The sequence below is a fragment of the Gorilla gorilla genome, chromosome 21 (assembly GCF_029281585.2).
Source record: "Gorilla gorilla gorilla isolate KB3781 chromosome 21, NHGRI_mGorGor1-v2.1_pri, whole genome shotgun sequence".
NCBI lineage: Eukaryota > Metazoa > Chordata > Mammalia > Primates > Hominidae > Gorilla > Gorilla gorilla.
Window position 1 is genome coordinate 62,060,509 of NC_073245.2, and position 17,248 is coordinate 62,077,756.

A 17,248-nucleotide genomic window follows, 5' to 3' on the forward strand; every position below is an offset into this window, starting at 1 on the left:
TGCACTCCAGCCTGGGCAACAAGAGTGAAACTCTGTCTTAAAAAAAGAAAAAAAAAAAGGAAAGAAAAAAGAACTTCTGAATATTAGCTCACTTCACCCAAAAATAATACTCTGAAATACATACCAGGGAAACTGAGGCACAAGGGGGTTAACTTGCCCAACATGACAGAGGCAGTAAGTGGCAGTGCTGAGATCTGAACCCCGGAAGCTTGGCTCCAGTGTCTGGGTTCTTAACTCCCAATCAGCCTCTCTGTCTACCCCTTGGCCCAGGAGAGCTGGCCCGCCCTGGGGTACTCAAAGCAAACCCACTTTCAGCTGAGGACTGAAGGCAGCAAGGTGAATATATCTATCTTTCCTTTTAAGTGATACTCATGTATTAGCTCACAGTTCTGTAGGTCCTAAGCTCATGCAGGCTCTGCTGTGTTATACGTTCAGGGCATCACATGGCTGAAACAGAGATGTCAGCTCACTGGAGTCCTCATCTGGAGGCTATGAGAGGAATTGGACTCTTTTCAGATTGTTGGCAGAATTCAGTTCCTTGCAGTTGTAGAACTGAAGCCCCTATTTCCTTACTTGCGATTCTCTCTGCAACTAGAAGCTTCCTGCATTCCTTGTCCTGTGGCCCCTTCTTTTTTTTTTTTGAGACGCAGTCTCGCTCTGTTGCCCAGGCTGGAGTGCAGTGGCGCGATCTCGGCTCACTGCAAGCTCCGCCTCCCGGGTTCACGCCATTCTCCTGCCTCAGCCTCCCGAGTAGCTGGGACTACAGGCGCCCGCCACCACGCCCAGCTAATTTTTTTTTTTTTTTGTAGTAGAGACGGGGTTTCACCATGTTAGCCAGAATGGTCTTGATCTCCTGACCTCGTGATCCACCCATCTCGGCCTCCCAAAGTGCTGGGATTACAGGCATGAGCCACCGCGCCCAGCCTATATCTTTTTATTTATGGCAAATATTTTAACTGTCCCACAGATTTGTCTTGAATAAGAAGCAAAGAGACGGGAAAACCCCTTAGAAACAGGTGTGTAATGGGACTTTTCTTTTGTTTCCGTTTTGGTTAAGGGCTCCGTGCTGAGGTACTGTGGCTCTCTCTAGAGACAGCTGAATGTCTGCTGAGTTAGAAAAGGGGAGACTTCCCCAAACCGTCTATGAACCCTTAGCCCATCACCTGTCTTGAGGGTGTACCGGGAAGACTTGAGGATTACTGAGGGGAAAATAGAGGTTATGGAGAAAGTTTCCCCTTCGTTGAAAATGCCTGGGCAGGGTGCGGTGGCTCACGCCTGTAATCCCAGAACTTTGGGAGGCCGAGGCGGGTGGATCACCTGAGATTAGGAGTTCGTGACCAGCCTGGCCAACGTGGTGAAACCCCATCTCTACTAAAAATACAAAAAATTAGCTGGGCGTGGTGGTAGGTGCATGTAATGCCAGCCACTTGGGAGGCTGAGGCAAGGAGAACCCAGGAGGCAGAGATTGCAGTGAGCCAAGATCGCGCCATTGCACTCCAGCCTGGGCAACAAGAGTGAAACTCCATCTCAAAAAAAAAAAAAAAGTTTGCAAAAATAAAAAAATAAAAAATAAATAAAGGGCCGGGGACAGTGGCTCACTCCTATAATCTCAGCACTTTGGGAGACAGAGGCTGGCAGATCCCTTGAGCCAAAGAGTTCAAGACCAGCCTGAACAACATGGCGAAAACCCGCCTCTACAAAAAAATACAAAAATTAGCCAGGCACAGTGGTTGTGCCTGTAGTCTCAGCTACTTGGGAGGCTGAGGTGGGAGGATCACCTGAGCCCAGGAGGTTGAGGCCAAAGTGAGCAGTGATTGCGCCACTGTACTCCAGCCTGGGTAACAGAGTGAGACCCTGTCTCAAAAATAAAATAAAATAAATAAAAATTAGAAGAAGAAATAATTGAAAATTCTGAAAAAATAAAATAAAAAAGACAGTTTCCTTGGAGTTTTCTGTGCTACTGTGGACATAGCACATAGTAGGTGCTTAATCCATACTTAATGATTTATGTCAGGTGCTAGTCTAGGTACTAGACCCCCTGTAAGCCTAATGGGGATGACAGGTTACAAGGAAGTAAATTTGAAAAAGAAACAACATTGTGCTAAGTGAAAGAAGCCAGTCATAAAATGCCACAGATTTTATTCCACTTACATGAAATGTTCAGAATCCGTAAATCCAAGAGACAGAAAATAAAGTAATGATTGCCAGGGGATGGGGCAGCAGGGAGTGACTGCTGATAGGTGCAGAGTTTCTTGTTGGGGTGCCAGAAATGTTTGGGAATCAGACAGTTGTGATGGTTGCGTAACATAGTGAATACACTAAAACCCACTGAATTGCACATGTTAAAATGAAGTTTTTGTTATATGAGTTATATTTCAATATTTATTTAATTTAATTTAATTAATTAATTTATTTTTTGAGACAGTCTTACTCTGTCACCCAGACTGGAATGCGGTGGTACGATCTCGGCTCATGGCAATCTCCACCTCCCAAGTTCAAGTGATTCTCGTGCTTCAGCCTCCCAAGCAGCTGGGATTACAGGTGTGCACCAATACGCCTGGCTAATTTTTGTATTTGTAGTAGAGATGGGGTTTTGCCATGTTGGCCAGGTTGGTCTCGAACTCCTGACCTCAAATGATCCGCCTGCTTTGGCCTCCCAAAGTGTTGGGATCACAGGCATGAGCCACCGTGCCTGGCCATATTTCAATAATAATTTCAGATATGTTTTTTTAAAAAGGACAAAACAGAGTAACTTCACATAATAGGTACCACGAGGACAAGAGAGTGAAATGCTGGAAGATGCAGTGACTGGCTGGGGCAGGTGGGAGACGGCCTCAGTCAGGGTGCTTCCATTGTATGGGATCTGAATTATGACTAGGAGGCAGCTCTATGTATATCTAGAAGGTGATAGACAAAGGAACAGCGAGTGCAAAGGTCCTGAGGTGGGGAGGAGCATGGCATGTTCAAGGAGCAGATAAGTGAGTTGGGATGCAGGGGAAAAGGGACAAGAGACCCCTTCAGGGAAAGGGAGCTGACCAAACAGGGCCTTGCAGACTGCCAAGAGGAGTTTGGGTTTTGTTTGCAGTAAAATGGGGAGCCGTGGGATGATTTTGAGCAGAAGAGTAACATGATCTGATACATACTTCAAAAAGACTGCTTGGGCCAGGCACCGTGGCTCATGTCTATAATCCCAGCACTTTGGGAGGCTGAGGTGGGAGAATCACTTGACTGAGCCCAGGAGTTCAAGATCAGCCTAGGCAACATAGCAAGACCCCGTTTCTACAAAAAATAAAATAAAACAAAAAATTAGCCAGGAATGGTGGCACGTGCCTGTAATCCCAGTTACTTGGGAGGCTGAGGTAGGAGGATGGCTTGAGCCAGAGAGGTTGAGGCTGCAGGGAGCTGTGATCCCACAGCTGCACTGTAGCCTGGGGACAGAATGAGACCCTGTCTCTCAAAAAAAAAAAAAAAAAAAAAAAAAAGACTGCTTGCACTGTCATTGTAAGGTAAATACAGCTACAGACATACAGATATTTTGGTCAAAGACCACAAATACAATGGTGGTGTCATGAGGTTATAATATGGTACTTTTACTGTGCCTTTTTTGTGTTTAGATATGTTTAGACACACAAAAACTTGCCATTGTGTTACCATTGCCTGCAGTACCCAGTACAGTAACATGCCGTACGGGTGTGTGGCCTACGAGCAATAGGCCATACCATAAAAGCCTGGGTATGTCATAGGCAACACCATCTGGGTTTGAAGAAGTCTGCTCTAGGATGTTCGCACATCAAGATCGCCTGACCACATGTTTCTCACAATGGATTCCTGTCCTTAGGTGATGCATGACTGTGGTAGGCAGGTAGGAGTAGAAGCAGAAAATGTAAGTAAATCCGTTTGACACTGTGCTTGTGACCTGCAACACTCATGACTGTGGTAGGCAGGTAGGAGTAGAAGCAGAAAATGTAAGTAAATCCGTTTGACACTGTGCTTGTGACCTGCAACACTCAGTGACTGCCAGTCATCTTTCATAAACTAGAAACAAGCCAGCTTGTCATATTTATTTCAATACAGGAAGTCAAGGCCGTGGGTATTTTAATCTTTCTGTCTTGATGCTGCCTCACCTCCCTGTTCTGAGTCACCAGCCCTGTGGATCCTTCCTCCTCCACCCTCACCCGCTTTGTGTCCTCCACACTGTCCCCACCCTAAGACCTGATGACCGATAGAAACACTTGCATCCTTGGCTTACCTTTTTTCTTTCCCCCTTTAAAAAATATCATAGTTTTGGCTGGGTGCAGTGGCTCACACCTGTCATTCCAGCACTTTAGGAGGCCAAGGCAGGAGGATCACTTGCACCCAGGAGTCTGAGGCCAGCCTGGGCAACATAGTGACACCCTGTCTCTATTTTTATTTTGTATTTATTTATTTATTTATTTATTTTTGAGATGGAGTCTCGCTGTATTGCCAGGCTGGAGTGCAGTGGCATGATCTCGGCTCACTGCAACCTCTGCCTCCCGAATTCAAACAATTCTTCTGCCTCAGCCTCCCGAGTAGCTGGGACTACAGGTGCACACCATCACGCCCGGCTAATTTTTGTATTTTTAGTGGAGACGGGGTTTCAACATGTTGGCCAGGATGGTCTCAATCTCTTGACCTCATGATCCACCTGCTGCAGCCTCCCAAAGTGCTGGGATTACAGGCGTGAGCCACTGCACCTCGCCTATTTTAATTTTTTTTAAAAAATCATATTTTAGTACCTGTAGTCCCAGCTACTTGGGAGGCTGAGGCAGGAGAATTGCTTGAATCTGGGAGGCAGAGGTTTCAGTGAGCCAAGATCACGCCACTGCACTCCAGCCTGGCAATACAGCGAGACTCCGTCTCAAAAATAAATAAATAAATACAAAATAAAAATAGAGACAGGGTGTCACTATGTTGCCCAGGCTGGCCTCAGACTCCTGGGTGCAAGTGATCCTCCTGCCTCGGTCTCCTAAAGTGCTGGAATGACAGGCGTGAGCCACTGCACCCAGCCAAAACTATGATATTTTTTAAAGGGGGAAAGAAAAAAGGTAAGCCAAGGATGCAAGTGTTTCTATCGGTCATCAGGTCTTAGGGTGGGGACAGTGTGGAGGACACAAAGCGGGTGAGGGTGGAGGAGGAAGAATCCACAGGGCTGGTGACTCAGAACAGGGAGGTGAGGCAGCATCAAGACAGAAAGATCAAAATACCCACGGCCTTGACTTTCTGTATTGAAATAAATATGACAAGCTGGTCTGTTTCTAGTTTATGAAAGATGACTGGCAGTCACTGAGTGTTGCAGGTCATAAGCACAGTGTCAAAGGGATTTACTTACATTTCAAATGACGTGTCATTTGCAGAAAAAATATTAAAAATACAAATAAGCAAAAGGAAAAACAATACCCATGACCCACAATTGAGAAATAACCATTATCGAAACAATATTTCAATACGTTACTCCTGTCCTTTTTTATTTCTTGGTTTAAATTTTATTTGTATTGAGGTCATACATGCACATAAATTGAAGAGTCAAATTTTCTAAAAATAGGAATCCCCACTTCACTCTCTCCTCTCATTTCTGCCTCCCCAAAGACAATCACTTTGAGCTGATTTTTCGGGTATTTAACTCCATGTCTTGGAATAACATGCTTCTATCGCCACTTCTTAGTTTTTCTGTTTTCAGTAAAATCTGCTTTCCCACTCTGGGCAATAAGGGTTCTGCCCTCTTTCCCTCCCCTCACCTGCCCAGCCCATGCAGAGACCCTTCCCATCCTTTATTCTCTCAATATAGTTATATGGTTATTCTTGTGAGATTGACATTTACAGTCTACATTATTGTGACTATGTAAATGCCATTCACAGCTGAGCTCCGTGGTAAACTATGATGACCTTTACTTTTCTCCTTTTCTGCAACTTTTCTTTTTTCTTTTCTTTTTTTTGAGATGGAGTCGCCCTCTGTCGCCCAGGCTGGAGTGCAGTGGTGCGATCTAGGCTCCCAGGTTCAAGTGATTCTTCTGCCTCAGCCTCCCAAGTAGTTGAGATTACAGGTGTGTGCCACCACGCCCGGCCAAAACTATGATTTTTTTTTTAAAGGGAGAAAGAAAAAAAGTAAGGCAAGGAAGCAAGTGTTTCTGTCGGTCACCAGGTCTTAGGGTGGGGACAGTGGGGAGGACACAAGGCAGGTGAGGATTAAGGAGGTTTTGAACTCCTGACCTCGGGTGATCTACCCACCTCAGCCTCCCAAAGTGCTGGGATTACAGCTGTGAGTCACCATGCATGGCCTGGAATCTGGATTTTTTTCACAAACTTTCTCAGAGAATTACACCTGACTCCACTGAATTCTCCAAGCCCAGATTTTCTATTTTTGCTTAGTAATTCTAGTGCCTGTTACGTGCTAAGTGGCCAGGGCCAGATTAAAATGTTAGCATCCAAAGGTATTAAAGAAATTATGCCCCACTCGTTCCCATGTATAAATCAATATGAAATGATAATAAATAGCAAAAATACATGAAGAGGGCTGGGTGTGGTGGCTCACGCCTGTAGTCCCAGCACTATGGGAGGCCAAGGCGAGCAGATCACCTGAGGTCGGGAGTTCGAGACCAGCCTGACCAACGTGGAGAAACCCCATCTGTACTAAAAATACAAAATTAGCCGGGTGTGGTGGCACATGCCTGTAATCCCAGCTACTCAGGAGGCTGAGGCAGGAGAATCACTTGAACCCAGGAGGCGGAGGTTGCAGTGAGCCGAGATTGTGCCATTGCACTCCAGCCTGGGCAACAAGAGTGAAACTCCATCTCAAAAAAAGAAAAAAAATATACATGAGGAGAAGTCCAACAGATCTTATTTTTCCTATGGTGTGGTGGGTAGGATAATGGCCCTCCAAAGATGGCCACGTGCTAATTGCTGGTCCCTGTGAATATGTTACAGGGCAAGGACGAATTAAGATTGCAGATGGAAATAGGGTGCTAATCAGCTGACTTTGAGATGGGCAGATTATTCTGATTATGTAGGTGGGTCCAATGTAGTCAGAAGGGTCCTAATAAGAGAAAGAAGGGCTGGGCACAGTGGCTCATTCCTGTAATCCAAGCACTTTGGGAGGCCAAGGTGGGTGGATCACCTGAGGTCAGGAGTTCAAGACCAGCCTGGCCAACATGGTGAAACACCATCTCTACTAAAACTACAAAAATGAGCTGGTGTGGTGGTGGGCACCTGTAACCCCATCTACTTGGGAGGCTGAGACGGGAATCGCTTGAACCCTGGAGGCGGAGGTTGTAGTGAGCAGAGATCATGCCACTGCACTTGAGCATGGGCGACAGAGCAAGACTCAGTCTCAAAAAAGAAAAAGGGGGGGTGGAGGGAAAGAGGAAGAGGAAGACAAGAGAGTCAGAATCGGAAGCAGAGCATGGGGTGAGGCAGTCCTTGGCTTTAAAGATAGCGAGTGGGCCATGAGCTATGGGATGCAAGCAGCCTCTAGGAGCTGGAAGAGGCAAGAAAGTTTATTCTTCCCTAGGGCCTCCAGAATGAATGTGACCCTGCCAACACCTTGATTTTAGCCCAGTGAAAATCTTTATCTTCTAACCTACAGAACTATAAGATAATTCATTTGTGTTGTTTTAAGCCAATTCCTTGCCATAAAGCTCTTAAAATATATCCCCTTTTGGTTCTGCTTCTCTGATTGAATCCTGACTGATACACATGGTAACCAATTTGATTCCCTGTTTAATAAAAGCATTAAAGATCAAATTCTTAGCCAGGCACAGTGGCTCATGCCTGTTATCCCAGCACTTTGGGAGGCTGAGGCAGGTGGATCACTTGAGGTCAGGAGTTTGAGACCAGCTTGGCCAATATGGCGAAACCCCGTCTCTACTAAAAATACAAAAATTAGCTGGGCATGGTGGCACACGCCTGTAATTCCAGCTACTTGGGAGGCTGAAGCAGGAATCGCTTGAACCCAGGAGGCAGAGGTTGCAGTGAGCCGAGATCGTGCCACTGCACTCCAGCCTGAGTGACAGAGTGAGGCTCCATCTTAAAATACAACAACAGGCCAGGCCTGGTGGCTCATGCCTGTAATCCCAGCACTTGGGGAGGCCAAGGCAGGCGGATCACGAGGTCAAGAGATTGAGACCATGCTGGCCAACATGGTGAAACCCTATCTCCACTAAAAATACAAAAATTAGCTGGGCATGGTGGCGCATACCTGTAGTCTCAGCTACTTGGGAGGCTGAGGCAGGAGAATTGCTTGAACCTGGGAGGTGGAGGTTGTAATGAGCCGAGATCGTACCATTGCACTCCAGCCTGGGCGACAGACACTCCATCTCAAAAAAAAAAAAAAAAAAAATCCAAAGAAGAATGGTATTTCATGACATGTGAAAGTAATGCAAAATTCAAATTTCAGTATCCATAAAGTTTTGTTGGAACACAGCTATGCCTATTTATATTATTTATGCTGCATGCACTACAGAGTTGATTTGTTGCTACAGAGATAGTAAGGCCCACAAAGCCTTCAGTATTTACTGTCTGACTCTTTACAGAGGCTGGTCAGGGAGGGCTTCCCTGAGGAGGGGACATTTAAGCTGAGACATGAATAACAAGAAGACTGGAGGTAGCGGGCAGAGCTGTCTAGGCAGAGATAACGGAGAGCAACGGCAGTTTTCTCTCTAATCTTGTAACAGTCTTCTAAAGAGAAGCGTTATTAAAGAAAAAAAGAAAAAAAATTGAGGGGGCCCTGAGGCTCTGAGGGTGCTGTAGCCTCTCAGGGTCACGGAGACTGTAGGTCCTGAGGAGGGGTTGGGAACCAGCACTGTCTGGCACCAGAATTTGTGGTGCCTTATGCTGCCTCCTTCTCGGCCTGACACAGCATTGGAGCCCAGAAACTGCATGTTGAATGGCTTTATTTACCTTCCTCGGGGAAGGACCAGGGATTTTAGATTCATTCTCAGGAATAGGTGAGAAGAGCCAAGGACTCATCCATGGGCATGAGAGCATGTTCTCTGCAGCCTCATGGTTAGTGGTAGGCCCAGAGGAGGCCAAGGGCAGTAGGCAAGACAACGGATAGAGAAGAGTAGTGAATTCCAGCTATGTGGAGTTTCCAGCTTGGCGAATTCCAGCCATGTGGGGTTTATTGGTGCTGGTAGAAAATGGTAGCCTCAAGCCCTCAGTTGACAAGTGTGGCCAGAGAGAACCCCACTCTCAATCCTTTGTAGACCAGGTCATTCCCACCAGGCTGTGTGCTAACGGAGGAGAGTAGGTTATTAGTCCCATTTAAGAGCCAGAGAAATTAAGGCAGTGGAGAGTAGCAGGGCTACTGGTTTAAAAACACTGGCTCTGTGCCTGAATCCCAGCCTTGTCATTTGCTAGCTGTGGGACCGCAGGCAAGTGCCTTGATTTCTCTATGTCTGTGGATAATGATGGTATCTACCTCAAAGCTATGTAAAGAATTAAGGAAACAATAGCCCAACACCACACCTGCAGGAAGGAAGCAAGTTTATTATTACTCAATAAACATTGGTGGATCCTGATGACATTCTCTCAGTCAGCTTTAGCAGTCTTACGAGACTGCAGAGGATGGAGAACCCAAGGTTAGAGCCAGATTTCTTCTCTACCCAGTTCCTCGGGGCCAAAACCCTGACACCATGCTTAACTCCTCTTTTATACGCCATAGTCCGTCAGCAAACCTTGTCTTCAGTATGCGTCCAGGAGTCCGACCATTCCTGCCACCTCCACCGTATTACTTTCATCCAGACTGCCATCAGCTGTCACCTAGATTATTGCAAAAGCCTCCTTGCTGGCTTTGGGGCTTCCATCCTCTCTCTCTCGCCAACCCCCAGTCAACTCCCAACAGGCAGCAAAGCTTAGGTTACTTCTCAGTTCAAAACCCTTCTAGGTGTGCTAGAATTAACTGATTTATTTACTCAATGATTATTTATTATTGAGTGTCTACTATGTGCCAGGTACTGTTGTAGGCATTGCAGATAAAATGGAGAACAAAACAGACAAAAATTTCTGCATTCATGAAGCTTCCGTTCTCATGGAGGGAGATGGGTAACAAACAAGTGTATGAGTAAAACATATGGTAGGTTAGGTGTCATGTGGAAAAATAGTTTAGAAGGTGGGGGGCCTTGGATTTTAAGTAGGGTGGTCAAGGAGGTCTAACACACAAGATAAGGGTTAAATAAAAGGCCAAACGCAGGAGAGGTGGGAGCCAAAGAGCTACCCAGAAGAAGAGCATTCTAGATAAAGGCTCAGTAAGTGCAACGGTGGAAGTATTCCTGGTGAGTCTGGGACAATAATGGAAAGTCAAAGTGTGTGGGAGGGGAGATATAGAGCCCCATGCCCCCCTCCCACACACTTCAGAGGGGAAAAGGGGGCAGGATTGAGTCCTGTACATTCCCCAAGTTTTTTTTTCCTCTGGAGATTGGAAGCCATTGGAGGGTCTAAGCAGAGGAGTGATGAGTTTAGGGATCACTCCAGCTGCTGTGTGGAAGTCCGTAAGGAACAGGGGTGAGTCAGAGACCCTGAATGGAGCCGTTGCAATTATCCAGATGAGATAGAGTGCCTTGGATCAGGAAGGGAGGTAGCAACAGAAGCGGCCAATAAAGTTCAAAGTCCTCAGCCCCAGTCCTCCCGATGGGGGTCTCACCTACCCCTCTCACCTCACCTAGTTCCTCCCTGCATCCCCACCCCACCGGTCACTGCTAGGCACATAGAAGCATCTACTAAGCATGTGGTGAATCAATGAACTGCTTAATGAATGGTCCACCCCTAGATCATCAGCATCCATTTTAACGCTAGGCATATAGTCTGAACTCAACACATGTTTACAGATGGAATGCTGCACAGTCCTGCCAAGTCCAGGCGGTTATTCCTCTCCACAGCCGAAGGAAACTAAGGCTCGGGTTGGGGAAGTGTCCCCCTGGGGTCTCTCCGCTTAGGCTGCAGGCTGGGCATCCTTTTTCAAACTCTTTTAGCACAGCGAAGTCGAGGGCACTGGGTGGAGGGTGCTTGCTTGCCCTCAGGGTGAGTCACAGTGACCTCAGAGGAGTTTCCCCAAAACGTCCCCGCCCTGTGATCGGGAAAAGCCGGAATCTCTCGGTCCCAGGTGGTCATGTGGCCCAGGCCGGACAAGCGTCCCGAAAGCCCCGGGAGAGACTAAGAAGCAATCCTCCCACGCGCTTTCTCCCACCCTCGGGCCACGGAGACGGAGGGACAGAGGGCCGCCCTCGCGCGGCCGAGGCCCCGCCTCCCGCTCGCCCGCCCGCGCCTCCAGCGGAAGCCGGAAGCAAAAGCGGGTCCTGCTAGCCCCGCGGCTCCGAACTCGGTGGTCCTGGAAGCTCCGCAGGATGGGGGAGAAGATGGCGGAAGAGGAGTGAGTGGGCTTTTTCCCGGGCGGCGGAGGCGGCGGGGCTGGGCCCCGGCGGGTGACAGCGAGCGCCTCAGGCCGCCCTCCGGCCCCGGAAGGCGGAGCTTCTTTTGCTGGTTGGCCAGGACTGACCAAGCCGGTGCCTACGAGGAGGGCGGGATGGGCGGGCCTGGGCCCAGGTGGGCCTTGCTTTCCCCTGGAGGTCGGTCCCTCGAGCTGGGAATCTGCTGCCCAGCGCAGGCCCGGAGAGCCGTCTTGCGGAAAATACAACCCATATTTACTTTCCCAGTTTTCGGTAATCTCATGGTTACTGAGCCCTCTTCCGCCTTCTCCAGGAAGTCGTCCGGGTTCTCCACACCCACCTCCTACGTAGCCAGTCGCCTCCTCTGTAACAATCAGTTTTCATGTCTTTCTCCTTCACTAAGTTTCATTTAGTCATTAACTGTTAGCCATCTACTCAATTCCAGGCCCTGGGCAGGTGGTAGGAAAGGAGGCCGACCAGGAGCCGCTCTCTGGGAGCTTCCATTTTAGTGGGAAAAGAAGACCATAATTAGTCAAGGTGGTTTCAGATCGTGATTAATTAACCCTTTTTGTGCCTAGTGTTCCATTATTGGAACGCTAAGCATGTGGGAGTTGTTTATATCCTACTGCTCAAGGTCATCGCCAAGGTCTGATTTTTCTCACATGTCTGCAGTTCTAAAAATTGCAACCTCTGGCATGAATGGGTTAAGTGTTCTGAAGGAAGCAAAATAGAGTTAGGGTTGGGGAGTCCACTCAGGAAAAAGTGACATTCAGCAGAAACTTGAATGACCAGAAGGAGGGATAGGAGAAATAACATCAGGTTCAAAAGGCCTGGCTCAAGAAAGAGTTTAGTGCTTTTGAGTGACAGGCAGCATGGATGTAGAGAGGAAGGGGGTTAGCTGGACAAGGGAAGATAGGGAAGGACGGGCTGTGTCCTCCAGGTACTTTTGGGCAAGTCCAAAAGTCATCTCCATACCTGCAGGGCAGAGTCTGTTGCAGATTGTAGATGCCCTATCACTGTTTGTGGAATGAGTATGTGAAGATGAATAAGGAACCCCTTCATTGATACTGGAGTCCTTCACCTGATAACTTTTCAAATATATTTCTTGGCCATGTGGGGGTCATTTCATGTAATCAGTTATTTATTGAGCAGCTGCTCCATCCCAGACACTAAACGGCCTCAGCAGCACAAAATAAAAGAGGCAATATAGCCCAGCGATTTCAAGTTTGGGTTTTCAGCTTGATTCTGCCACTAACCGAGATGTTGGTGAAGTTTTGCAACCTCCCTGAGCCTTAGTTATGCATGAGTAAAAAACGGAAAGTAATCATACCCAATCAGACATGTTATACCTATTAAATGAGAGGTAGTGTGTTACCTAGTTCCTGGAATAAAGCAGTGCTCAGAAAATAATAACTTTTGTAGTCACAGTAACAGTTATTATAGCAATATTGTAGTAGTTCACAATCCCAGCACAGTGTGAAAGACCTGTGGGAACATACGCAGTGGAGTGGGTAAATTCGGGTGTGGTAAGATGGGGTAATAGGAGGTGACATTTGAGCCGTTTGAAATCTGAGAGGGATTTTGTAAAGTAGGGTAGGGCATGCCCAGATCAACAACTGGGCAAATTCAGGTGGCTTCTTCAACTTGCAGAAATAATGCCAGGAAAATAATGTAAATTGGAGAAACAAAGGTGCTAAGTAAACAGTGTTGGACCTTGGAAAGTGATGAGACTCCAGTTTGCCTCCCTTTAAATCCCCCAGTATTTGCCAAAGAGCAGGCAGCATTTCGTTTCTATACTAGCTCTGATTCCCTACCGTTCTTGTCCTCTAAGTGGCTGTATTCAAAAGCACCAGAGGCCACTGGTACCCTTGTGCTGTGCAGGCAGGGATTTTCTTAGTAAGTTTCTCTCGAAGGCCTGCCTGTTAAAGACTTCTGAATCCCATAAAGTTCTTGGACAGCTTCTCTTTCTGGCGTGAGGTGTGTGAATTGATGTTTTGGGACCCTTTTCCATTATCTAATTATGCTTTCTATGTCCTCCAGGAGGTTCCCCAATACAACTCATGAGGGTTTCAATGTCACCCTCCACACCACCCTGGTTGTCACGACGAAACTGGTGCTCCCGACCCCTGGCAAGCCCATCCTCCCCGTGCAGACAGGGGAGCAGGCCCAGCAAGAGGAGCAGTCCAGCGGCATGACCATTTTCTTCAGCCTCCTTGTCCTAGGTGAATATGGACACTGTCATCCCCATCATCTGCCATCCCCAGTGTCTGTGTGCTCGGTTTGTGTGTTTAACCCTGTCACTACTCTTGACTGTCAAGTCTTCCTCCCATTTGGTTTTCATATCAAACACTGAGGGAACATGATCAGTTTATAACATCATTAACAGGAAACTCTCTTCTTTATAAAATCATGGTGCTTAGCAAGTTCTGAAGAGCTCTTGATGTAATATCTTAGCCTTTGAAAGAAGGATTAAAAAAATTTTGGCCTAGAAAGAATCTTGAGGCCTGGCGCGGTGGCTCAAGCCTGACATCTCAGCACTTTGGGAGACTTGGGTGGATCACTTGAGGTTAGGAGTTCAAGACCAGCCTGGCCAACATGGTGAAACTCTGTCTTCACTAAAAATACAAAAATTAGCTAGGCGTAGTGGCGTATGCCTGTAATCACAGCTACTCAGGAGGCTGAGGCACGAGAATCACTTGAACCTGAGAGGCAGAGGTTGCAGTGAGCCAAGATCACGCCACTGCACTCCAGCCTGGATGACAGAGTAAAACTGTCTCAAAAAAAAAAAAAAAAAAGAATCTTGAACATCTATTTTAATGGATTTCAAGTTCTACTCAAAGGAGTATGCGCCTGTGTGGGGGATGAAGGAGCAGAGGGTGGGGTGGCAGGAGGTGGGAGGAGTCAGATGGGAGAATATCTGACCCCCTGCTCCTGGCTTCAATCAGAGCAGCATTTTGTGTTCATATTTATTAGACTTCCATGTGAATTTTATTTAATGGTTTTGCTGCTGATTGAAAGAGCAGAAACCCTTGCCCCAGCACCCTGTTTTCCTTAACCTCTGTCATTCTCATTAACCATGGTCATGACTTTTGCCATATCTATGCACCACCTGTATTGTTAATTTAGTTACGTACTATTTTTGATTAAATGCATTCACTCTCTGAAAACCTCATTTTGGACTGAGTGTGGTGGCTCATGCTGGTAATACCAACACTTTGGGAGGCCAAGGCAGATGGATCACTTGAGGTCAGGAGTTCCAGACCAGCCTGGCCAACATGGTGAAACCCTGTCTCTACTGAAATTACAAAAATTAGCTCAGCGTGGTGGTATGTGCCTGTAATCCCAGCTACTCAGGAGGCTGAGACAGGAGAATTGCTTGAACCTGGGAGGCGGAGGCTGCGGTGAGCCAAGATCGTGCCACTGTACTGTAGCCTGGGCGACAGAGTGAGACACTGTCTTAAAAAAAAAAAACAAAAAAACCCAAAAAACTAATTTTGTTCAACCTTCTCTTTTAGTGTGTGAGGAAATTTCAGCATAGAGAAGTCAAGTGGTTGTCATACTGGGCTGATATAAGACTAGAGACTGATAACCAGGTTACCAGATACGAGTCGAGAGGTTTAGATAAAAGACAAAAACTTAAATGCCTCCCAGTGTGCCTCCATCTCAAAAAACAAACAAACAAACAGACAAAAAAGAAATCCAGTTGAAATTACACAACCACTTTTGATTAGCTAAGGAATAAATAGCTTTGAGTTTGACCCAAGTTCAAATTCTTTTTTTTTTCTTGAGATGGAGTCTTGCTCTGTCGCCCAGGCTGGAGTGCAGTGGCATTATCTCGGCTCACTGCAAGCTCCGCCTCCCGGGTTCACGCCGTTCTCCTGCCTCAGCCTCCCAAGTAGCTGGGACTACATGTGCCTGCCACCATGCCCAGCTAATTTTTTGTATTTTTAGTAGAGTTGGCATTTCACTGTGTTGGCCAGGATGGTCTCAATCTCCTGACCTCGTGATCCACCTGCCTCGGCCTCCCAAAGTGCTGGGATTACAGGCATGAGCCACCACGCCCGGCCAAGTCCAAATTCTTGTTTGGCCGGGCGCCGTGGCTCACACCTATAATCCCAGCACTTTTGCGTGGATCATCTAAGGTCAGGAGTTCGAGACCAGCCTGGCCAACATGGTGACTCCATCTCTACTAAAAATACAAAAAATTTTAGCCAGACGTGGTGGTGGGCACCTGTAATCTCAGCTACTCGGGAGGCTGAAGCAGGAGAATCACTTGAACCCGGGAGGCGGAGGTTGCAGTAAGCTGAGATCGCGCCACTGCACTCCAGCCTGAGTGACAAGAGGGAAACTCCATACCCCACCCCCAAAAAAAACAAAAACAAATTCTTGTTTGAAAGTGAAACAAGCATTTCATTTGCTGCTTTTCTTTAATGATACCAAAGTCATACTCCTAATGAGATTAGGTCTTTTCAGAAAGTTAAAAGGTGCAACTGTTTTTTTTATTTCTCTGATGTGTATTAGGACTGTTTATTAAGGAAAAGTATAACTTCTCTTACATTTATATTCTGTCTCTGGTGAGTGGTCAAAGAATTTTAATAATACACTTGAGGCCAGCGATTTGAGACCAGCCTGGGCAACATAGTGAGACTCTGTCCCTACAAAAAATAAAAGATTTTAATAATACGGTCTTTTTATTTGAAATCCTAGGACTCATCCTTGTCTGTCATAGTTTTAGAGACTTTTAAACCGATACTGAAAAAGTACACAGACCAGAAGTATACAATGTCTCATATAGATTTAATACACCCTGGTAATTTTTTACCCTGTAAATGTAGTTGAATTCTATTTCTAGGGGATTACTTCAACAATGAAGGACTCTCTTTTGTTTTATTCTCTTTTTCTTTTGTGATAGTAGTCGAAGACAAAGAAGAAAAGCATTTCTTTTCTTGATTAAGAAATCTTTAGTAGCTGAAGTCTTCCTTCAGGATTAAGGAGTATTATTAGTCTATTTACACTGCTGTCAATTTGATATGTTAGACAATATAAAAGGCGGGCCTGGAAAAAAAAAAACAACTTTTGTAATCACTTTTTTTTTAAGGGAAATTGAAAAGTATAATATGACTTTTAAAGTAACTTCCAGGGCGTGGAGCATTTAAGATTAGCTGAACAAAAGACCACAAAACAGGTTTCTATAATGTACTTTTTAAACCAGGCAAAATCCTGCCCAGTGTTAATACATCTTTGGGGCCAGAAAGGCTGAACTTGCTGTATATTTCTCTTGGATTGCCCTCTCCAAACAGATTATAAACCTAGACTCTAGAGTCACACCAGTGTTAGATGGCTTTCATTTTCACCTAATCAGATTCTTGATAGTTTATGAGTTAGTGTCTCTGCTTATGTGGAGGTTAGCATGTATTACCAAAACAGAATGATGCTTTCTTTTTAAGTAAATTTAAGGCATTGTTTGCCTGTTGCATGTTATTTTATTTCTGATTAGATATCCAAACATTGAATTTTTTTTTTTTTTTTTTTTTTTTTATTTCCCCTGAGATGGAATCTTGTTCTGTTGCCCAGGCTGGAGTGCAGTGGCATGATCTCACCTCACTGCAACTTCTGCCTCCCGGGTTCAAGTGATTCTCCTGCCTCAGCCTCCCAAGTAGCTGGGGTTACAGGTGCCCGCCACCACACCCAGCTAATTTTTGTATTTTTAGTAGAGATGGGGTTTCGCCATGTTGGCCAGGCTGGTCTTGAACTCTTGACCTCAGATGATCCACCTGCCTCAGCCTCCCAAAGTGCTGGGATTATAGGCATGAGCCACCACACCCAGTTCAAACAATGTAAATCTGATGGTG

At 46.2% G+C, this 17,248-nt stretch overlaps 1 protein-coding gene across 2 annotated transcripts in view; it reads left to right on the forward strand.

Moving 5' to 3' along the window:
• The first annotated feature begins 9,488 nt into the window (after positions 1-9,488).
• SLC9A8 (solute carrier family 9 member A8) overlaps positions 9,489-17,248 on the forward strand; it is a 79,113-nt gene continuing 71,353 nt past the window's right edge. For both annotated transcript variants that reach the window (XM_004062341.4, XM_063702254.1), the window contains exons 1-2: positions 9,489-11,380; positions 13,437-13,618. In XM_004062341.4, the coding sequence (XP_004062389.1) occupies positions 11,355-11,380; positions 13,437-13,618 (208 nt within the window). In that variant the 5' untranslated portion in view covers positions 9,489-11,354. The remainder of the gene's footprint in view (positions 11,381-13,436; positions 13,619-17,248) is intronic.